Source organism: Alligator mississippiensis, chromosome 4 (genome assembly GCF_030867095.1).
Source record: "Alligator mississippiensis isolate rAllMis1 chromosome 4, rAllMis1, whole genome shotgun sequence".
NCBI lineage: Eukaryota > Metazoa > Chordata > Crocodylia > Alligatoridae > Alligator > Alligator mississippiensis.
In genome coordinates this window covers 129,950,891-129,974,414 of record NC_081827.1, presented here as the reverse complement: position 1 = coordinate 129,974,414, position 23,524 = coordinate 129,950,891, and the positions used below count along the sequence as shown (strand labels likewise).

The 23,524-nt window shown below is 47.3% G+C and overlaps 1 protein-coding gene across 1 annotated transcript in view; it reads left to right on the top strand.

The window, feature by feature from the left end:
- The first annotated feature begins 9,990 nt into the window (after positions 1–9,990).
- Positions 9,991–23,524, top strand: part of LOC102568029 (NADH-cytochrome b5 reductase 3) — a 31,942-nt gene continuing 18,408 nt past the window's right edge. The window contains exons 1-2 of the mRNA XM_019498362.2: positions 9,991–10,097; positions 16,008–16,139. Of these exons, the coding sequence (XP_019353907.1) occupies positions 10,077–10,097; positions 16,008–16,139 (153 nt within the window). The 5' untranslated portion in view covers positions 9,991–10,076. The remainder of the gene's footprint in view (positions 10,098–16,007; positions 16,140–23,524) is intronic.

Sequence of the window (23,524 nt, the reverse complement as noted above, 5' to 3'; positions counted from 1 at the left end):
TAAGTGGTCAGGAGCACTTAGAAAGGGCATCAGGAGGGGCTGCATGCCCTGCGGATCGCACTAGTGCAAACCATTGACTCACAGGCTACAATATCCAACCCTGCTACACCACACATGTGGACAGCCCCCACCCCCACACTGCTGCACCTCATACACAGGCAGCACCTCTCCCCTCACTGCACAACATGCATAAGCAGCCATTATGCCATACCCCCTTCACCACGTACACATGCACAGGAGTGGCCCCCACTTCAGCTTCCTTGCTGCACTGTGATGTGGGCACCCCTTGCGGCATAGGCTGTGCTGCTCCCTGGCTGCAGAACAGGAGCAGGAAGTAAAAAGCAAGGGTTGGAGGGAAATCCTAGAGACCCCAGCTGTAGCAGCTGCCAAACTGATAGGGGAGCAGTGGCTGGGTAAGTCCATGGGGCCACACATTTACCCCTTGCGGGCCACATGTGGCCCATGAGCCCTATTATGTGAGGAAATTCTTAACTGAGCTCTGGTTTTAGTGAGAGGATGAGCAGCTATACAAGACGCTGACTGCATAGTAGCCTGATATTACTGTGCAGTAGCATCACGTGGCACAAACCATTCCACAAAATTACTACGCTTAGTATTAGGCTACTGCACAGCAACATCACAAAAAATGCGTTTGCTGGTGCTACTATGCAGTAATTTGGGTTACTGTACATTTATTTAGTACTTGTTTATACAAGTCAGGGGCAGGCAATTATTTCGGCCGGAGGGCCACTTAATTTTGGTGAGCTGTCAAGGGCTGCATGGGTAGCCCTGCCCTTTAACATGTGCCCTGCCCCTGGTCACCACATTGGAACCAGAAGTCCCACCCCCTAACTCCTGACCTTTGCCCCCAGAAGTCCCTCCCCTTGCACCCAGAAGTACTCCTTTTGGGGGGACGTGGCTTTGGAACTGGAAGTTACACCCTGTCACATGGTCTGTGTCATAAGGCCCAGCCACCTAACACCAAGCCTTGCCCCACTCGCCATGTCAGTCCCAAAGTTCCCTGCCCCCATCACATGATCCATGACATCAGAAGGTCTACCCCTTGACTGGGAAACACTGTCCCTCCACAGGGCTCACCCTCACAGTGCATGCCCTGCTCCTGGGGCCCCAGGACGTCTGCCCTCTAGCCCACAAGGCACAGGGGTTGTGACCCCTCTAACATCCTGCCCCATCAACCTCAACCAATCGGTGAGGTTTCTAGGGCATCAGACCTCCCCGAGAATGGAGCCAAACCAACTGAGTCAAGGACGGCACACACAAAATCTTTCAGTACAAATCACTTTAACAAAGTGTAAAGTATCATATTCCAAAAATCAAACATCTACTATAACAGATTTTATTTTAAAAAATAATTTGAGTAGAGACAATTGAATAATAGCTCAAAATAAAGTTTTACTCTTGTATGCTGTACACTGCCTCACGTTTAGGTGCGATGTAGTACACCTCTCAAACCTCTTGCAGTTGGGCACCCCGTTCCTTCCCTGGCTCACACCCACCAGTGGTCTCATCTGCCATAACTTGATGGAATAATCTGCCTAGGGACTGTCTCATCTTGCAGTTGTGAATTCAGATCATTCATGTAGCCCATGATATCAATGGCAAATGCAACAGAGAGCCAATCTGCATCATTCAGCTGTGGGCAATCCAATTCTTTTCCTTTCATGTTCAAAAATAAATCAATCTTGGCTCTCAAAATGACTCTTTCAAAACATTACCCAAACTAAGCCATCTTACACTGGTATGATACAGAACAGCTGTGTACTCAGATTCAGACTCCTCAAGCAGAGTTACAAATTGCCTGTGGTTTAATCCTCTTGCTCAAATGTAGTTGAGCACTTTTGTAATTGTGTCTGTAACACGGTCTCTGTCGGGAGCCCTGTTACTTGGAGAAACACCTGGGGGCTGTTAATTATGACACCCAGCCAGGTGGGGGAGAATTCCCCACTTTGCTCAAGATTGGTCTATTGGATGTAGCTTCCGGGGATAAAAGTAGAGGGAGGACCTGGAAAGAACGCCTTCGGGCATGTGAAGGTCGGCAACACGACATGGGTCGGACTCTCACCCAGACACAGAACTGCAGCGGTGAGTTCAAGGGGGCTGAGGCCCCCTCACCACGAACAGAGGGGGGAATCCAGTGAAGATAAGGAGGGTCCCAGCTTAGGAAAGGCGGAGCTTGGCTGCAAGCAACAGCCAGAGATGCTCTCACTCCTGAGGAGAGAACCAGGAAGCAGGCTTTAACAAGCACAGCCGCAAAGCCAATCAATTATCAGCAGGGAGCAGTGGCGCAGGAAAAGAAGAAAAGAAAGATGAGGGAAAGCTTCGGTAACGTGGGGTGGAGACTGAGCACCAGCGATACTGCCCAGCCCCAGCTAGTCCTGGTAGGGTAACTGTGAAAAAGGGTTGCCCAGAGCTTTGCACCAGCAAGAGGGAAAAGAGACTGAAACCGCGCTAGCTAATGAGGTAATTAGCGCCATGGAGCACCGGCGGGAACTTACCTTGAGGTTTCCAAAGGCGGGGATCCCCCCTCCAGAGCTGATGAGTGATTCAAGGAGCAAGTTGAGTGGGCTGCCGCCTGCAACCCCAGCCACTGTAAAAGAAAAGAGAATAAAAATACCTGGAGTGACTTAACGTGTCGGGAGAAGTTATTCTGCAAGTACCAATAACATCATATCAATCTCTTTCCTCCCCTCGTAAGATCAAAGCCGTGGCAGACGAGAACCAGAGGAAACGGGTGGTATTACGCAATCCCGATAACAGTGTCCATGACAGTGCTTAGTTTCAAATACTTTTACAGAGGACCTCTTGATGAATAATAAAGTGTACAAAAATAATTTTCTGTTCTAGATTTATTTCTTTGACTTGGTCTTGAATTCTTTTCAGCAATCCAACATGTTCACCTGTCAGGTTTGGGCTTCCATCGGTGATCACACTCACCAATGTTTTCTAGTCCATTCTCAATTTTGACATGCATGGATTTACTGCCTCCAAGAAATATTTTCCAGTTGTTGTGTCTTTCACTGACTGCATCAATGCCAATTCTTCTGTGAGCTCAAAATTTTCAGTGAGCCCTCGAACAAAAAAAATCAACAACTGGGCTGCGTCTTTGACTTCACAACTGTCGTTGAGTGCCAATGCAAAATATGAGAAATCATTTACCTTACTTTTCATTTGCTGGTGCAGGTTCTCAGAAATATCTTCAACGCGACTCTCAATACTTCACCTTGACAAGCTAACGTTCTCAAACTGCTTTTTCTTGTCTGGACACAAAATCACAGCAGACTTGATCATACATTCCTTTACAAATTCTTCTTCAGAGAATGGTTTGCTGTTCTTGGTGATTGTGTGCAATCACATAACTTGTTCTTGTAATTCCATCCTGTGCTGCCATTGCTTTTGTTAAAAAAACAACAACAAAGAACAACTTCATTCTTTCTGCATTGCAGGAACTATCTCCTCAGCTTTCTTTGCTTGTTCTTGGGCAGACAATTTCTCATATTTGGACACACGCTTGGTTTCAAAATGCCAATTCAAACTATTTTTTGAATACAGCCACACACTCTTTGCAAATTAAGCAAACAGCTTTTCCACCCACTTCAGTAAAAAAAATATTTAGATGTCCATTCTTTGTTGAATATTCAGCATTCAGTGTCTACCTTCCTCTTCTTTGATGTGCTCATATCCAAATCTTTTTTCTTCTGTGGGGTTGTGATATTAGGGATGTAAGCATCATTTTAAAAAAAATATCCATTGACATTTTTCTAAGTTCATCATTTAACCATAACATCTCAGGACATTGCCCTTGCCCTGGCCTGTGCCCTTATCAGTCACGTAGATGTCTTTGTTGTAACAGCTGCCCAGGTGATTGGGGGAACTTAACCAAGTAACCAGAAGGGATCTGCTATCCAGCACATAGCAACAGGCCTGGAAATTGCAGGCAACATGCCACCAGGGGTAGGTAACTGCAGCTGGAACACTGGCCCTCCTGTGGGGATACAGCATTGCTGTTGCCTATGTACCTACCAGGGCCCAGCCCACTCCAGGTTGCTCATTACAAGCGGTTCCTGACAGTTCCCCTCACCAGCACCAGCCTGGCCCATCCCACACAGCTGGACCCAGTCCAGCCCAGCCTGTCCTGCCCTGTGTGGAGTAGCAGAAGCTGGCCCAGCCCCAGGTTCACCTCACCGGCACTGGTTCAGCCCATTTGGTGCTGCAGGACCTGGCCCAGCCCGTCCTACACAGCATGGCACAGCAGAAGCCAGCCCAGCTCAGCTCCCCTCCACTGATGCCAGCCCGGCCCATCCCATTCCATGTGACATGGCACGGCAGAAGTCTGCCCAGCCCTCCCTCTCTCTCACTGGTGCTGACCCGACCCGCATGGTGTGGCAAAAGCTGGCCCAGCTGCCACTTCCCCTCACCTGTGCCAGCCCAGCCAGGCCCATCCCACATGGCAGGGTCCATCCTAGTCCTTCCTGTCCCGGGTGGCGTAACAGAAGCTGGCCCAGCCTCCACTTCCCCTCACCTGCACAGCAGGATCTGGCCCAGCCTGTCCAGTTCCACGCAGCAAGGCAGACGCCTCCCAGGCTCCCTTCCCCTCTCTGGTGCCAGATGATCTGGCCCAGCCCATCGTACCCCCCTCACACTGCAGACCTGGCCTAAGCTAGGGGCAGAGCGAGGCTAACTGGGTCAAGTTGGAGTCAGGGTTGGTTGCCTCGCAACCAGAGCTCAAACAAGCAGCTGGAGGCTCCTGCTGCTGGCTGCCTCCTCGGCTTTCAGGCATCCTGCAGCCTCTACCTGCATTTTGGAGGGGCTCTGTGGGCCAAATGAAAGTGCCTGGCAAGACAGATCCAGCCTGTGGGCTGTATTTTGTCCACCCCTGCTGTAGCTGGAGTGAGATGATGCAATCTGAAGTTCCAGTGAGGGTCTCAGTGATTTTGACCAACCTGGTGTAAACTGCATATCCAACCACATGTAGGTGGAGTATCTTCTGCGCTCCTGCCTTCCCATAAAAAAGGGTAGGTAGCCTCACAAATGGAGGCCAAGTTTACCAATCTGGTCTCTTGCAAGGCTGCAACACTTGCGTTAGTTTTTGCAGCTCTTGATCAATCAATGAGGCCTTCTGGACCTGTCCATCATCTGTAAATTGTTATTCATCCCAGGACACACGTCCTGACGGTCCAGCTTCCCAGCTGGTAGGTTTTAAGATTTCTTTTCTTGCTGCCTGGTACTTGATTTGCAGTCTGTTTATCAACTTTTGGTCTATCCCAGTGGCAGGCAAAATCTGGCCTGCAGGCCAGATCTGGCCAGCAGTAGTTTCCATTTCCCAGCAGCCCCTGCCCACATGGCTGGGTCCGGTTTCCATGGAGACCCCAGCAGCAGCTGCCTTGTGAAAGTACAGGGCTAGGGTTTCCATGGAGACCAGCCCCAGCAGCACTGGCAGGCAGCAGCAGCACCAGCCTCTTCCTGGTGGGGGGCTCTGTTGCAGGCTGCAGTGGGGTGGGTTCAGCTGCTGCTGCCTGTGTGGGGTGGGCAACAGTGGCAGCACTGCTGGGACAGGTGGCTATGGGGAATTTTGGAGTGGCTACAGCCTCCCCCAAGCACCGCCCTTGCTGGCAGGGCACGCAGCAGGGCAGGGAGCTGCTCCAAAGTCTTGCAGCAGTGATAGTGTGATCCAGAGCCAAGGCACAGCTGTGATCTGCAGCCTGCATACTCCAGGCAGGGGCATGCAGGAAGCGGATTTCAGCTCTGTCCTGGCTCTGAACCACACTATCACCGCTGCAAGGATCCAGGGCAGAGCCGCGATCCGCTGCCTGCACGTCCCTACCTGAGGCATGCAAGCTTCAGATCGCTGATCTGCCCTGGCTCTGGACTACAATGTCATCATCACAAAATCCCAGCCCAGCTCCGAAGCAGGTTCGCACCCTGCCACGTGCCCTGCCAGCACTGCTGGGGCCCGTCTCCATGAAAACCCTGGCCTCGCACTATCATAGCACAGCTGCTACTGGGGTCTCCATGGAAACTGGACCCAGCCACACAGGCAGGGGTTGCTGAGAAATGGAGTCCAGCTGCCGGCTGGATCCACCATTCTGCCCACCCCACGCACAAAGTGAGGCAGGCACACGATGGCAGGTCAGCAATTTACTGGATGGGGACTGGCCAACTTAAGGCGGGCGGTAGCTGACCAGTGGAACTCTACACCATTTTACTCTATGCCAGCTGAGTTGAATTTATAACCCATGACTGCCTTACCTCTCCTCACCACCCTCCATTGTTACCTCTCCAACCTTATTCCTGATTTGGATTCTCAGAACTAATATTTGCCTGTGACTTGTAGTTCACTAACCTCCCTCCCCCTCAATCACTGGCCTAGTCACACAGCATTTTTGCTTTAGGATTCAGAAGCTACAGATTGCAAACATCACAAAGGATTAAATAAGAGAAACCAGCTGGGCAGTGGGAATCTTGTGGGGCAGGAGAGGGATCATTGGCACACAGCATACAATCATGGATGCCATTTCCCCCTCTCCCAAGCTTGTTCCAAAGCACATCCAAAATTTCCTGCATGTCATGGCTGAGTGAGACTCCATGATCTAGGCCCTAAAAATATTCATGTGCCTGGTAGCTCCCAAGCTCACTCAAAGGCAAAGAAGCATCTTGATTCAATCAAAGAAGCCAGGATGCCTTAACACTGAGGTACTAATGACTGTATAAAATTACATTATGGAGAACGATATCAGGGTCTGCTTCCAAAGCAGAAGGAAGTCAGGGTCAACGTAGACAGGTTTCTCTGTTGGTCCTGCAACAGCTCCATATCTACCCACTGCCTGGGATCTAGATTATATGTAAACTCTAAAAAAGCACAACAAACTAGAAAAAATTAGTCAAAATAGTCAAAAGGTCAATATCTGTCCTGTAGTCATTACAGTTAAATGTAGGTCTCTTATTCAGATTCATAAAACAAAATCTAACCTTTTTGAACATCTTGACAGTGCCCCCAGTCCTTTACTGTCAGTCATTTTTATACCAGAGTTAACATTACCAGACCTGAGTTAACATTTGTTGATGGAGCTAAAAACAGTCTGCAGGGCTATGAAATAGAAAAAAGACATTACCAGGAGTGGCTAACAGACAGCAAAAATGCAGAAGGATTTTTTGAATAGCAGAGAGTCAAGACCTTTAATAAGAAGGAAGGTTCCTTAACAGCTGTGGAGTGGAGAGATTGGCAGGAGGTGACAATGAGCCACAAAATCAACAGACTCCCTCGCTGCTGCCTGAATAGAAATACTACTGCCTCTCCCAGGCAATTCGTTTTAAAGATGGGGTGGAGCAGGAATCAAAGGGGGGGAAGAGGGGGTCCAGCTGCACCATTGCAGCTCCCCTGAATCTGCCCGTTAGGGTGTACTCAGTGAGTCATATTTAGCAGGCAGTATACCCTCTTATACTAATAAATATACTGGTTACCTTGCAAGTGAGTCTTGCTCCCTATCCTGTTGATCAGACAGTTCAGGGTCTGAGACATTCAGGGGTGTAATCCAGTAGTTCAGTAGTTTAGTAATCCAATAGTCCAATAGTTCCCCAGCTGTTTTTATACCTTTTGTTTTCTACATATTATTTTTACCATTATTCTTACTACTACTGGCTACTTACAGACTTATATAATTGATTTCTTACTATTGGGCATTTTCCTTAAACCTTATATACATAAGCACACCCACACCAGGCATGCCCGCAAGGGGGGGAGGGGCGTGCACTGGGACAGCTGCACCCCCCTCCCCTCGGATTCCTGCTCCATCCAGAATTTAAAACCAACTGCCTGGCAGTGGCAACAGAATTTCTAGCTAGGTAGTAGTGAGGGAGTCAACTGACTTCATAGCTCTTTAAAATATACCTGATCCCAGCTAAACTCTTCATCCCATGGGTGTTAATGGTCTTGATGTTCCACCCACCACACAAACCTTTCTTCTGCAGTTCTGCTGTCTGCTCTCTGCTCCTGGTGACAAAGCTCCTATTTCACAGCCTTAAAGACTGGTTTTAACTCATCCCAATGAAGTTCTACTTGTTTCTGCATCAATCTCAAACTGCATAATACAGCCCTAGGCCCCTGGCTTACTACTAAAGCTACAGGTTTCCCTCGCATTACACAGGTTCTGTATGTGTGAATTTGCTCTTATGCAATGACCCTTTTTATACCAAAAAATTGTTATATGCAAGGTAAATTCACTCTTATGCAATCGGTGTAGTGGAAGCCCACAGTCAGCTGCTTTGTGCGGTGCATTGTGGGAGTGACACCATAGACAGAGGAAGAAAAAAAATTATTGGGGGGGGAGGTGCTGAGCTGGGTGATGGTGCTCTGGCCAGGCTGCAGCGCCAGCTGCCGCAGCCCAGCCCAACCCCGTCAGTACAGCACCCAGGGAGCTGTGAGCCACGAAGGCACTCTACAACAGCATCCACAGCCGCCACTTAGGGCAGCTGGTGCCTGTGCTTCTGGAGCTGCAGCTGCCCCGGGAGTGGTGCAACGCCATGACAGTACAGTCAAGGGGGTCAGTACAGTCAAGGTCTTAGAACGTATCCCTATTTGTTACATTGCAAAGTGGGTTCCCTTTACGCAAAGTTGAGTTATGTGCCATTTTCCAGGAACACGTACAGCAGAAAGCAAGGGAAACCTGTATTTCTTTTCATTTGGAGAAAACAACATGTTATGTGTGACAGCTGAAAAGTGTGCCTGTGTGATAAAGGTGGTTTCTGAAGGCTCTATGAAGATTAGACCAAGTGTTTTTCTGTATTTGTTTAGAAATTAAGCTATATGTTGTTGCTAAAAGCCTAATTAAAGTCTAAGATGTAGTGAGGCCTTGTATAAAAGTAAGGCCTAATACATTTAGCAAAACCTTGAAGTAGTAAGGCCCTGTGGCGTAGTTAAAATTACCTTATCAAAGGAATGCAAGGCTTGTACTGCTAATTGGTCAGTCTAAAGACAGTTGAAGTAAAAGGAATCGTTATCAAAACCATTCAGAAGCTATAAATTAGCTGGAATATCTGGAAACCATTCAGAAGGAAGATACAGCTCTTTGAAAAGGATTAGTTAGCTGTTGCCTGGATCAGTGGGCCCGTGGACCTTGAGGAGCCCAAGGACTGCATTCCAGGGTCCTTCCCGGTACCCTTCTGACAGTGCTGTTAAGGGATGCCTGGACCGCTGAACTTCGTGGAAAGAGAAGCTTGCTGTGTATCAGGCATCAGAGGGGAATGCTGATAAGTTGCCAGAGCGAATTGCTTTTGTCTGCCATTGTTTGTTTTGTTACTCCGCTTGGTTTTGTTTTTAAGTCAATAAATCTTTCTTACCTTCCTACCCCCGACCATACTCTCAATCCCGAACCCTCTGCAGGTGGCTAGGACATTATGTTGTGTGTGATGATGCACCTCACCATGTGCCCTCCCACCCCCTTTCCAAAATCCTAGTACTACCCATGCCCATAGGCAGATCTAGAATTTTGAAAGGGGGGGGAGAAGGGAAGAGGGTGTAGACAGTGCAGTCACCTATACAAGAACATACAAGCCATTAAAAAGAAAAGGAAGTCATCACCCACCCTCCCTCCCTCCCTCCCTCCCTCTCTATCCACTCTTCCCCCAACTCCCACTGGCAATACCGCAGCTTTTACAAAACACTTTATCTATCTGCTTGCTCAGCTCAGCCGCTACGCAACGCCTCCCACTGACACCTTCTGCTTCCCATCTGGGCCTTATCTCGGGCCTCTCGGTGTCGGAGAATGGGGCTTCCGCTGCACCCTGCAAGGCTCTCCTGGCCCTGTAGGCCGTTGCCGCGCCTCAGAATCCCCAGAGCGCTTCCAAAGCGTTCAACGTTCTACAGCCAGTTCTAGCACGCGCCGCCGCAGTTTCAAGGAGCTTATGGCTGAACCACGCCCCCCGAGGGCCGCCTCTGCCCAAGCAAGCGCAGCAGGCTGACCTGCTTATTGGAGACCTGGCGGGGTGGGGCAAGGTCTAGTGTAGCGACGTCAGGCAGCGCCGCTTCCGTCTGCTGCTGGCCGGAACTGTGGGGGGCAGCTATGGGGGCGCAGCTTAGCACGGTAAGCGACGCGGCCGCCCTGGGAGTCCCTAGCTCGGGCGCGGGGCTCCTTCCCCCTCCAGTGGGTCTTGCAGCGCGGGGCCCTGCCTTGCAATGGCCGGTGCAGAGCAGCGTGCCTGGCACTGCATTAGTGTGGCTCTACATTTGCATCGCACCGCTCTACATTGGCAGCGGGGCGGGCGGCTGCCGGGCTCCGGGGGCAGCGTGTCGGGCCGCTCCCCACCCGCGGCGCCACAAAGCGCTGGCCCAGGCGACGGGCTGGGGAGCGGCTGACTCAAAGCCCTTGACGGGACCGGCTCCGAGTCGCCTTTTCCTGGCGCTCCGCCCCGGCCCGGCCAGCAAATGGCAGCGCCACAACCGCAGTGGTCTGTATCTTGCTGGGGGGAGGGGCGCTCAGAGACACTCCCTGGCTTGTGTAGGCAAGATCCTGCCATCTGACCCATTAAGAAGCACCTCTGCACAGCGAAGACATCATAGGAGATAAATCCTGCCTTCAAGAGACAGCTTCCTTTGACCCTCCCCTGGTCCTCCTCTTCATGTCATGCCCACTTTGTAAGGCTCAAGCCATGCTTTCCTGGCGGAGGTGCGGAAGTTGCAGAATCAGTCACCTGTGTCATTAGACACCCAGTCGAGTTGCACCCAGGAGAGAAGTGGGGGCCTGGTAATGTTGTAGGAAAGTTCCTGGGGAAGCTCTGTGCCTTCAGTTAGTTCAATATCTTTGAGAGAGATGCTGCAGCTCTGCCCTGCTTGAAAATCAGGTTTAAGAAAAGCTATAATGCAGCACACAGGCATCAGGATAAATCTTGCTTAATGCTCTTCTTATGGTGGGAAAGCAGTTGGACAGTGTTGTTAAAAATACACAGATACAGCAAATACTCTGCGTGTGGTCAAGGAATCATATCTCGAATTCAAGTGTAATTCAGAAAGGTAAGCAAAGGCCCCTTAAGAGGTGGAGACAAGGACCATTTTGGGCTCCCCTAGGAGTAAGTACACTACCCTTAAATACAGGAATATGCTTTCACCTTAACTTTTGAAGTGGAGAATCAGCTCTCTGACAGAAAAGTAGCCTATTTTATAAAAGTCATTTTCTTTTTGGAGGTTTGATGTGTAGAAGCAATAAAACTAGCAAATGAAGAGTCTTGGGTGCCACAGTTGTGTATGGTACTGCTATAGTTGTCCAGGGAGCTGATTTTTTTTGTAGCTGAAAATTAACTCTTGTCTATCTCGTGCAGAACTGAAGTACCAATGTGCTTGCATGCTAAAGCTTTAACATGTAGAAAACCAATACAGCATTTTAGCTGTATCTGGCTACTTAAAGTTCTTAAAAATAAGTACATCTAGAGACTGGTTGTGTTCCATGTATGTTCAGAGTATTTATTTTGGCCTGTGCAACTTTTTCTGATGGGCTTCTCTGCCTTACTTTGAATTTTTAAGGTCACCATTCATGCCTTTATAAATAAAGTAATGCAGATATATTCCAGAGATAATAAATCCTTGTGTGCTGATGATCTAGAAAGCAAGAAAATATTAAGTTATCTGACGAGTCATTAAGCCCTCATAAAAAGATTATTCTGTGACATTCTAGATACACATGTGCACGATACATACGGAAGTGCTAATATGAACTCTGAATGGATGAGGAATAATAGAGTTCTTGATTCTTGTAACTTATCTCTGATTTATTTATATGCCTGTTGGGCCCTAAGGTTTTCAAAACAGTGGCCTTGCAGTTATGACTCATGGCAGAGATCTTTTGCAGTCATGTGGCTTGCTGAGAGATGGGTTTGTGTTGGAGTGCTAGCAGTCATTGGCATGCAGCAATACCTTTTCCAACAGCTGCCTGGTTTATTGTATCCCTTTCCCATCCTCCAGTGCACCTGTTTAACTATTTCAAACTCTGTGGGTGTTTGAGGAGGACCTGGAGGAACTGGCTGGGGGCAGCTGTGAAGTATGTAACTTCAGCTGCTGCTGCTAGTAGAGGGCAAGGCACAGATGCATGAAAGATAAAGGCATAGTGACAGATATACCCTCCCCCACCCTCCTTTCCTCCCAAAAACTAATGAAAAAAAGCCTCTCCTGGTAACATGAATGACGGGTATTTTCTGAGGTGTGGGGACGAAGTAGCAGCTGATCACCCTGGGGATATTGTACTAAAAAGCTTGTTCCTTGTGTATATTTATGCTACAGCTCCATGACAGAGTATTTTGCCACAATAAAGTATTATACCAAATTTCAGAATATGGCTAGTAGATGCACTCCCTTCAATTATTGCCTCCTCAGATAACCCTAGGGCCGCAGTAACTGCTGGCTGAACTTGTGCTTTGCAAAGGTTGTAAATCTGAACATTTTCATTGCCTTCCTCTGGCTACCCCCTCATGCAATTGCTGAGAATCCAGGTGCCATAATAAACTAGGGCTTTCATTAATGTTTTCTTATTTTTTCCAAAATGGCATCTGACTTTGCTAATAAAAGCCCTTATTTTGTTGTGACCTTATCCTGTTTCAGGGCTGTGCATGATTGGAGACTATGATTCACCAAAGCTAGAGAGAGAGTTTTGCCTTCTCTTGAACACTTAACTGCTATACACTGATGTAGTCTCCTTGACTTCAGTGAAGCTATCTTAATGCCCTATGAAAAGAGCACATAGAATAACATTTTTTGTCCTGCTAGTATGTTTATAATCTTGTCTCAGTAAGGAGGATAGATTACTTTGGGGAGGGAGAGTACCTCTGCTGAGTCCAGCTGCCTAATTGGAACATATCTAAATAATGATTTTCCTTTCACCCTGCTTGAACAGTTGGGAATAAAGCCCAGATCTGCTTTGCAGATTTAAGGCAACTACATCTTTAAAGGTCACTCTTTTATTTCAAGCCTAAAACGTCATCTATCTTAACATTCTTTTTATCACTTTCAGGAGTTCTAGTTAGTAATCTGATCACCTTGTCACCAGAAATTAAAAGAAAAAACTAAACTTGACCCATTTCTCTTTAGCTTGCTTTATTCCCCCTCTTTCCACCCCCACCCCCCCCAACAACCCCCTATCTTTTATCACATTTACAGTTATTCAGTGTTCTTCCTGGAGCTGTTGAATTCTAACTGTATTGTAGCAACAATTTAGTCTTATCTTCAGTTCTACCAGAAACAGATATGTGTGGGACATTCAAATAAAGGTGTTAATGTATTTTAATTCTGTAGAGAAACATTTTAGAAAGAAAAGGATAAAACTGCTTTCCCCCCTCCCTCCCATTTTGTTAACAGAAATGTCAGCACACTTGAAATGATCTAGTACAGGCTTGTCCAACATACGGCCCACCAAGGCATTCTCTGTGGCCTGTGGTGCTGCGACAGTAAACTAAAGTAAACACCGTTTACTTTCGTTCCCTCCCCCAGCCCCTCAGCAGCTTACTAATGGCTGCTGAAGGGCTCGGGAAGGGACAAGGTTCCCACACGCACCGCGTCAGCTTGATGTTGCCAACGCGGTGCGTGTGGGAAGAGGAGAGCCGTGTGCCGTTCACCACAGGATGAAGCCAGCCAGAGCAGCAGGGGCTCAGCTGCACTTTCCCCCTACCTGCGCTGGTCAGTCCCGAGTGGCACACAGCTCTGCTGCCGCCTCTGCTGGCTGGTGCCGACCCAGGCAGGTCTGTCCCATCCGGAGCAGCACGCAGCTGAAGCCGGATTCCCACGTGCTGCTGGGGACGGGAGGAGCCTGGCCGGGTCTGCACCGGCCAGCAGAAGTGGCGGCGAAGCCGTGTGCCGCTCAGGACTGACCAGTACAGGCAGGGGAAAATGCAGCTGAGCCCCTGCCGCTCCAGCCGGGCTCGTCTCATCCCATCCCGGGTGGCGCACAGCTCCGCTGCCGCTTCTGCTGGCCGGTGCAGACCCGGCTGGGCTTTTCCAGTCCCCAGCAGCTCATGGGAACCCGGCTTCAGCCGCATGCTGCTCCGAATGGGACGGACCCAGCCGGGTCAGCACCAGCCAGGAAAAGTGGTATGCAGCTGAAGCGGGCTTCCCACATGCTACTGGGGACGGGAGGAGCCCAGCTAGGTCTGTGCCGGCCAGCAGAAGAGGCGGTGGAGCCGTGTGCCGTTTGGGACGGGACGGGACAAACCCGGCCGGAGCGGCAGAAGCTGACCTGCATTTTCCCCCTGCCTGCAGCGGTCAGTCCCGAGCGTACATGGCTCCACTGCCGCTTCTGCTGGCTGATGCTGACCCGGCTGGGCTCCTCCCATCCCCAGTAGCATGTGGGAAGCCAGCTTCAGCTGCATGCTGCTCCGGATGGGACAGACCCGCTCGGGTCAGCACCAGCCAGCAGAGGCGGCGGCAGAGCCGTGTGCTGCTTGGGACTGACCAGCACAGGTAGGGGGAAAGTGCAGCTGAGCCCCTGCTGCTCCGGCTGGGCTCATCCTGAGGTTCATTTCATGTTTGTAAAATGCTTGGAGAGCCCCACATAGATGCACTGCGTAGAAATGCAAAATATATTTTGACTTACATATTTTGACTTGGCACCTTGGGCTGAGATTTTCAAAGCTGAGTCAAAAGGCCAACTTCCATTAAAATGAATGAGATTTAGAGGGCTCCAAATCCTTTATGACAACTTTGTAACATGCCTATCTACCCCTTTTTGCAAATCTCAGCCATAGTTTGGAAGCTCAGCCAAAGAACATAAGAGCTTCTGAACGTAAGAGCATAAAAAGTGCCATGCTTGCTTGGTCAACCCCATGGTCCATCTAGCTCAGTATCCTGTCCTGAACAGTGGCAGAGGTGGATGCTGTAGAGGGAGAGTTTTGAACTGGCTAGACCCATTTCATTGTCACTTCCTGCAACTTCATTGGTGTCAAGGGTCACATGACATCACTTCCTAATGTGATACCACTTCCTGTGAGGTCTTTGAATATGGCTCGCTGGCCACTGGGTAATAAAAAGTTGGTGATCTGGCCCCACATTCAAAAAGGCTGGACACCCCTGATCTAATATCAATAGTAGTGTGTGGTGGCAGGTCCAGTTACCTTCTGACAGGTTGCTGTGCTATCCAGTAGCTGTATCATGTTTAAAGGAGTATGGTTCTTAAAGAGGCGATCACATCATTCTTTAATAAAGTGAAAATGGGAAATGACCAGTCCTGTCTTGAATGCTCTCAGTGAGTAGGAGTGTGGAAATGCAATATGTAAAACTAAAGAAAAAGTCTTACTTTTGGAGCTCTTGTTTCTGCTTTCTTCCTCAGGGGAAGAAAGTCTAGGAAATTTCACAAGGAGAGCTCCATGTTATTTCTGTCCCTCAAAGACCTTACAGAAGATATAATTCAATTCTATACGTGGAACTTACTGCTGTCCAGAAGGCTTATAAAAGGTTTAAGAGGCATATGTCATACATGTGTGGACCTGCAAAAGTACTCTGCAGAGGTATATGCCACCCCTGACATGACTAAATGATAGCATTGAAATAAGAGGCAGAGTATGTTCATCTACCCAGGTGTCTATATTTGAATAATTACTAGCACGCTAGTATGAAGAAAGCAAAATATAGTACAACCTCATTATAATAAACCCCATCCGTAACCCCATCAGCAGGAACCAATTTTTTTTTATTATTATGATGCAGCAGACTTGACTAACCCTATTAAAACAAATGCCCCCTCTTAACAAAACTATTCTCACAGTCTTGCAGGGCTGTGTTATGATGAGGTTTTACTGTATTGTATGTCCAAACAATGAATGCCATGTTATTTGTGTGCTGAGTCTACCATCTGGGCATTTACAACAACTGCAAAGTATGCACATTTTCTGTATGCTGATGCTGTAAGTATGCAAAAAATTATTTTTTTTCCCATGGATTATTTGATATGGCCCTCACCATAGTATTACTTCACTTTTAACCAAACAATAGTGTTGACCATCTTCCTATGTTGTTGCAGCTGGGAGGTATTGTGATTTATCCAGTATGGCTAGTTTACACCTTCATCATGCGGCTCTTCAGGAAACCCCATCCAGCAATTACCTTGCAAGACCCTGAAGTGAAATATGCATTAAGACTGATTGACAAGGAGGTAAGTAAATGCAACACTGAGGACCTTGACAGTTCTCCATATAGCATCTAATAGTCATATCATTCTAAAAGTTGCATAATGTCATAAGAATATCATGTCCTATTGGGAAATTGTAGAAGTTAAGTTCTTGCAGAAAGCTGTGAATGCTGATACTTAAATTAAGCAAAGCTTGTAAATACTCTTCAGGTAGGTTAGCTGAGGGTTATGAAGCACATTCTTGTAAACATGATGCCACCTTTTCTAAATTCTATTCTTTACTACTTTATTTTCACCTATGGTGTGTTACAGTGGGAAACACTTGTTTATATGTGAATAACTTACAGTAGTCATTTGTCACTGGTGGGCCATACTGTGAAGCATGTCCCTGAATTCCTAAAATCCGCAGGATTAGAAATGGTTACAAAACGGACCGAATAAAGTATGCTAGTGCAGCTGCTTATGCATAACCTGCTATGTAGGAGCTGCAGAAAGGGTTATTGCTGGCCATCACTGCTGTTGGATATCCACGCTTGAATGCATTATGGAGAGGTGTTTGTTGAGTGTTGTGATCCCACACGGTGCTGAAGTCTTTTCCATTCATCTTGGTAAACATGGATGGTGCTCAGCACCTCTTGGGAGTAGCTTATCCCAGGCTTTCACAGGATCAAACCTTAAAAGGAAAACACATTACTTCTTTGGGAACTGAACATTTGAAAACCTGGACGTGTTGGTTTCAAAATGCCTCATGGGTATTGTCATTACAGGCCTACAGCAGGATTTATGTCCCATGACACTGCAATCATGCAGCTGTTGTGAAGCATTGCCTCACACCAAAGTTTTGGTGAGGAGTTAAACTTTCCATGGAGAGATGCCTTATGAGCAGCTCTTTAGTCACAGTACAGATCCTATTTTTGAAGCTGGGAGTGTCAAATATTTCTCAAGAAACATGTTTGGAAGCAAAAGATACTTTGGAAAACACACTGGCTTTAAACTCATTTTAGCAAGAATCAGTTTATTGAAGAGTGATATTCGTATTTACTCTCCAGTGTTGCCAAACCCCCGCCCCCGCCCCTTTTTTTTAACATTAAACAGTTATATTAAAATGTATTAAAAATTACAGTGAGTGAGAACTTAAGGTTTTAGACTAAAAATATCCATCATCATCTGTAAACATTTCAATCACCTGGATTACAGTTGGCCTTTTATTAGTTAGTAGATGCGGCTCATTCTGTTAGAAATGTTGGTTCTTAAAGCTTATGTCCTGGTGGGAGAAAACTGGCTAGAAAGATCTCTGCATGCACATTCATCATCACTACTGTCCTCTCAGAGATCAAACTCCCAACTCCACCCACAACACAGCCTGGCCTAAATAAGTGGCTAGTCGTATTAGATGCAGATGTTCACAATTTGAGAATCTCTCTCCTTTTTAGCTCTCTAAAATTTGTTAATGAAATTGCTATTGTTGTCATAATTGGCTTCACTGTTTCCACTCCCTTGAAGCAAAAAATGGCAGTAAATACCAGTGCCCTAGAGCTGAGGTTTTAGGCTGCCCACAGACACCACTGCATTTGTGTACATTCCATTCACATTTAGAAAGTTCTTTGTAAACACACAGCCTAGAGATGGTATGGGTATTGGTTTTTTTTTTACTGCGAGTTTGTGTGTGAGTCAGCCCTAATGGAGAAATACCAGCTCATGCAAGATGATGCATCTTTTTGCCCTGCCCTCTGTCCTGCATCTCAGCCCATGCTACCATGGTTACTGTCACAATGGGAGGTATTTTCTGGCTGAAGTAAAAGCTGGTAATGCTACCTGATTGTGTTGTCAGGTAAATTAGCAAGCACTAGTTCCCAGATCTTGTCTGACGTGCTTTAACATTATTGTGCAGGGAATGTAAAAGCCCCAAATCTGCTTTCCAGTGTCTGACAGCAAAAGAAGCTGCCAATATTCCATTAAGCAAGCTAGGCAACTAGCTATAAGCATCTTCTGCTTTATTAAAAAATAAACAACCCTGGGGCTGAGAATATGTATAATGTTTTTGGATGACATGGGTAGATAACATGGTGCATTGCAATGGCACCAACAAACGAAGTTGTTGCATGCAGGGCTTCAGGGAAAATAAAAGGGGCAGGGGGCTCCAGTTTTGTAGGTGCATCACTTTCAGGAGGACGTTGTGCACATGCTTTTGTTATATACCTTATTACCTACAACTTGAAGTAGAACTCTGTGATGGTGGAAGAGTGAAAAACCCAGGCCTTGTCAGCACTACAAAATGGTAGATCTTGCTAGCAATGCTATCAGTGAAGGACGCAGACTAAATGGGTAGCTGAAACAAGCTATGTTATAGCCAAGTCTTAACAACTTGACAGCACCCAGGCTCAATCATTCAATTTGTAGAGCCAGGCCCAGGCATAGTATTATGCATTTAGAATTCTTGGACCCTTTTAGTGTCTTTGGAAGCAACCTTTTATGATGTATTAAAATTATCTTATTTGGACATCCTTTGACCTTTCATCCAGTGGAGGTAGGCAGAGATGACCGTAGCAGGGTGCAGGGCCTGAGGCAAATCAGCCTGTGTAGGGTCAGGAAGCGGGGGCGAGGGGGTGCAGGGGAGGGGTGGCAAGCGGCCAGACATGAAGCCAGCCTGGCTCCACGGGGTCCCCCAAAGCATGGGGCCTGGGGCAGTTGCCCCAATTCACACACCCCTGTTCCTCCCCCCCCCAGGACAGTCCTGGAGGTAGGTGTGTGGAGAAAAGGCAACTTAAGTAACATATTATGTTGACTTTCATTCTTTCTGGAAGCCCTGAAAAACTGATCTTAAAGTTTCACACCATTTAAAATCTGGCTAAGCAGTTTGTAAATCCTTAGCACTTATGAACTACACCCCTGATATTCTGTTGCTAGAACTTTCCTACTAAATCAACAGTGAGTAATTTGGCTACGCTTCTTGATTAGAATTAACAGTCATGTACTGCAAATATTCTTGAGTAGCTGTATGTGTAGACAAGCCCTGTTTTTGGCTAGATCGCTTCCTGGGACTCATCTCTTGTAAGAATCAGTTTCTTACTCTGCAATTATCGGATTTCCTCAAATGGATCCTCAAGTTAGTCATAGGAATGTTGCAAGGGGCCTCCTGGACTATCAAGTCCAATTTCCCTTCCTTGCAAGTCATTATTTACCCATTGAACGTCCAAATTGCCACTTCAATCCCTTACACAAAACACAATACCCAGAACACTCTATGTTTGCATCGCAGTTCAAAGCAGGGGAGATGAGGGCACTACCGGTGTCCTGCCACTGAAGCAACAGGGAAGTTGTGCTGCTGCTACTTGTTCCCCTGGGAACGCCTGTCTCACATGCACTCTGGCACGCAGCAGGTTACCCCGGGTAGGGCAGGGGAGGCTGGAGTCAGCACCTTTTCTGGCCCCTACAGCCTTACCCAGGGTCCTGGGGGTTAAGCAAGCTGCAGCTGGGAGTCTGCTGGCAGCTGGAGTGTGGCTCCAACCAGCCAGGCTCTGGTTTTGGGTGGTATATGCTGCCGCCACATGTGCCGCCTCACTTTTTTTTCCCATGCAGGCTTTTTTGACCCCAGGATCTCCCAGGGTCAAAAAAGACCTCTGCGCTACAAGGTAGCAGCATGGAGAACACCTGAATGTGTGTTGTGTGGTGCTGCAGACCACATACTGCACAGCTGTGCTTAGCTGGACATGGCCCTAGAGCCCAGATTGGTCAACTAGTATGACCCTTAATGGAAGAGCAAAACACTATAACCAGGAACTATTGTTTTCTAAGTACCTCCAGGAGCATGAGCATACCCCAGTCTGAACCCTCTTTCTTTCCCCACCCCCACCAGCTCTTACTGTAGCCAGTATCCCAGTCCTTCAGAGGAAAATGAATCTTTTCCCTCTCCTGCCCATAAGTGGCCAGTAGCACTTTTAAATGGGGGAGGGAGATTCCTTCCTGGTCCATACTGACAACCAGCAAAAGCCCTGAATCATGGGATTACTAGACACCTACCACTCAACAAAAGAGTTGCTTCTGTAGCCCAGCATAAGAACTGCATATATGTGACTCCACAAATTTCACCTACAGGTTGTTGAGCCAGAACGCCATCTCATCATACCAGCCATTTCCATAGATTTACCCAGTTCAGTCTAGAGGCAGTTTGTATTCTTTGCTCCCACTGCTTGGCTCTGAACATCATTCCAAAACCTTTCTTCTCTGATAGTTCAGTATCTTCAAGTTATCCACCTGAATTTACCTGTAGTGACATTATAGCCATTTGATCTATACTGGCACAAACCAGTATTTGTTTTTGAGCCTAAAAAAGTGCCCTCTTTTTTTTTTTTTACATTCACCCCATGAATGTACCTATAAGGGGTGACGGTATCCTCTCCCAGTCTCCATTTTGCTAAGCTAAATATGTCAAGCTTCTTTAATCTTCTTTCATAAGAAAAGGCCTCCATTCATTGATCCCATTTTAGAGACATTTTCTTTGAATTTGTTTCAGTTTAAGGTTGTTTTTTTTTTAACATTGGAGACCAGAACTGCACACAGTATCTTAAATGGGGTGAAGAACTATATGTGGAAATTATAAGTACTAAATATGGACTGTTTGTGTAAGGGCTACAAAGTAATTGATAGCCTTAGAGTTCAGTGTCTCTTTAGTGCTACTGTTTTTTCCTGTTTTACACCTTTTCCAAATTACTGACTTGATCCAATTTATGACAGTAACTTTAAGCAGTACAAGAAATGACTCTTACTTTCTTTCTGCAAAGAACACTTCGTTAAGATGACAACTTGAATAGAAAAAATCGCTTAAAAGTACGCCGTTCCCTTGAAAAGTTACTCTGAAGTCACTGCAAAGATCTGAAGCTAGCAACAGTTTTAATGTGTTGTTTTGGGGGTTTTTTTCCTTTTACAGCTCTTTCATATTGCAATTAAGGGAACTTCTTCCTACAATATCTTTAAAACCACTGAGCTGACAAAGGAGACCAATTTGATATTCCCTAATCCTTTTTCATATGTCTACTGGTATATCCCCATCAATCATCTTCTAAATTAGAATTAACTAATTAATCTACTGATTGTGATTATTTCTGAGACTTCTGGTGTCCTGTTCTCCCTTTTATCTAATTTAAAAAATACAAATGAACTGTTTAGATTGTTCTTACGCCAAACATTCCAAAAGGTAGAATATTACAAAGTTACTGCGCAATCTAATTTGCAAATAATTCTTCATTTAGCTTTGCTGTTAATGTGTTAAACTTAAATCTCAGAGGTCTTAAATAGCTTCTCTGTGCGTGCGTCTACACGACATGCTATGTTGCCATAGCGATGAGCTACAATATAGCTCATTGCCTCAGCGACATAGCATCAATGGGCACAAACTGTGATGCAACGTAGCATCTAAAAACAACCGTACACCACTGGGACTGCATAGTAGGGCTACATGAGGCTTTGGATAGCACTTCGGATCTGGGGCTGCTTCGGACGTGTTGGCATCCGAAGCAGCATGCCCAGATCCAAGCACGGGCTCAGTTAAGCTGTTTGGAGCAGTTCGGAGCTTCGGAAGTGCTTTGGATGCTTCAGACACTGAAACTGAAAGTTAGAAGAGGGAGGCGGAAGGAGGGAGAGTGGGAGGGCGGGGGGAAGACTGACATGTGTAGGTGGTCGGGGAGGAGGATTCCTCTCTGACTGCCTTTCAAATGACAGCGTCTGTGGGGAGGGACTAGAAACAGCATAAAAGGCTCTGTTTGGAGGTATGCTGTGCCTTTTCCTAGCTTGTTCCTTGTCAGGAACTGTGAGAGAAAGGAACCCTCAGACTCAAGCATTTCAGCTTGCTTGCTGTACTCAGTAGTTGAACTTGCCTGCTCCTTTTTCTTGTTAGAAAGGATTGAATAGGATTTAGCTTATCTTAGCTATTCTATTCAATTATTGTTACTATTCAATTCATTTCTTTGAATGTATAGTTGATCTTTTTCAGTTTCCAAAAAAAAAAAAAAAAAATGATCCATCACTCTGCAGGGAGGCACACAGATTGCATGCACACATGCTCACACACACACGCACACTATAAAGGAAAATCAGATATTCATAGGAGACAGACAGCACACAATTTTTACATAACTCTTAACACTGAAGCAAACAATCAAAGAAGAGACCAGTGCGTGCATGCAACAGAGGGAATAAAACACACAATACAAAAGGGACTGACACACACACACACACACACACACACACAGACCTTTTGCAGCACAGGAAAGATCAATATGAAGCGTGCTGGAAAGGCAGGTGCCAGGTCTTTTGGCAGGGAAGGGAAAGAGGGTAGGGGGAAAGCTAGAGCTGCAAGGAGGGAGATCGTGGGGGCTATGAACCGCATGGTGCAGGGTTGGCTCGTTGGGCAAGCCGAACTCACCCGCGGGTTCATGGTCACTGACAACGGGGCCAATATGGTAAAGGCTGTCCATGATGCCAACTTTGTTGGCATCCTCTGTGTGGTGCACAGCCTGCACCTAATAGTGAGGGATGCCTTGGAGGGGAACAGGGCTGCCGGTGACGGTGCCGCCACCACTATTGCTACAAGCCAGCTGATTTTGAAATGCAGGAAGGTGGCGGGCTACTTCCACCGCAGCATCAAGGGGGGCAAGATGCTGTGGGAGAAACAGGCAGAGCTGAGCATCCCACAGCACAAAATCGTGCAGAATGTGGAGACTCGGTGGAACTCAACATACCTGATGCTCCAAAGGTTGGTGGAGCAACAGAAGGCCATCCATGAGATGGCCTTGCTTGGGGAGATTGGGATCAGCAGCCCCCTGAACAGACCTGAGTGGGGTACCATCTCCCAGATCTTGGTGGTCCTCAAGCCCTTCCTTGAGACCACCAAGACCCATAGCACTGGTGATGCCCTCCTCAGCCAGGTGATTCCCCCTAGTGAGGGAACTGGAGAACCAAATGGAGAACTTCCAGGGGATCAGTGTTCCTGGCTGGGGCAGGCCGCTGTCACCAGATGTGCAGACACTGGTGAAGCAACTGAAGGACGGCATCAGGAGACGGCTGGATCCCTTGCGGTCCAGTATGGTCCACATGATAGTGGGCATGTGCGACCCAAGGGTGAAGGGGCGCATGTGCAATGGCAGCCCCAAAACCCTCGATCACTGGACACAGGTGCTGGTGAACAGTCAGGGAGGCCGAAGTGCAGAGGCGAGGGGATGTGGAAGAGGGGGATCCACTTTCCAGTGCCAGCACTCCCAGCACTGGCACCAGCCAGTCTCCTCCACGCCAGCCACTGCCAATGTGGGCCATGGGAATGGCTTCAATGCTGGGGTCTAAACACACCAGACCCCAGCCTTGGGCAGGTAGTGCCGAGGTTTCAGTGGCTACCTATCTCACTGAGGATGTGGAGC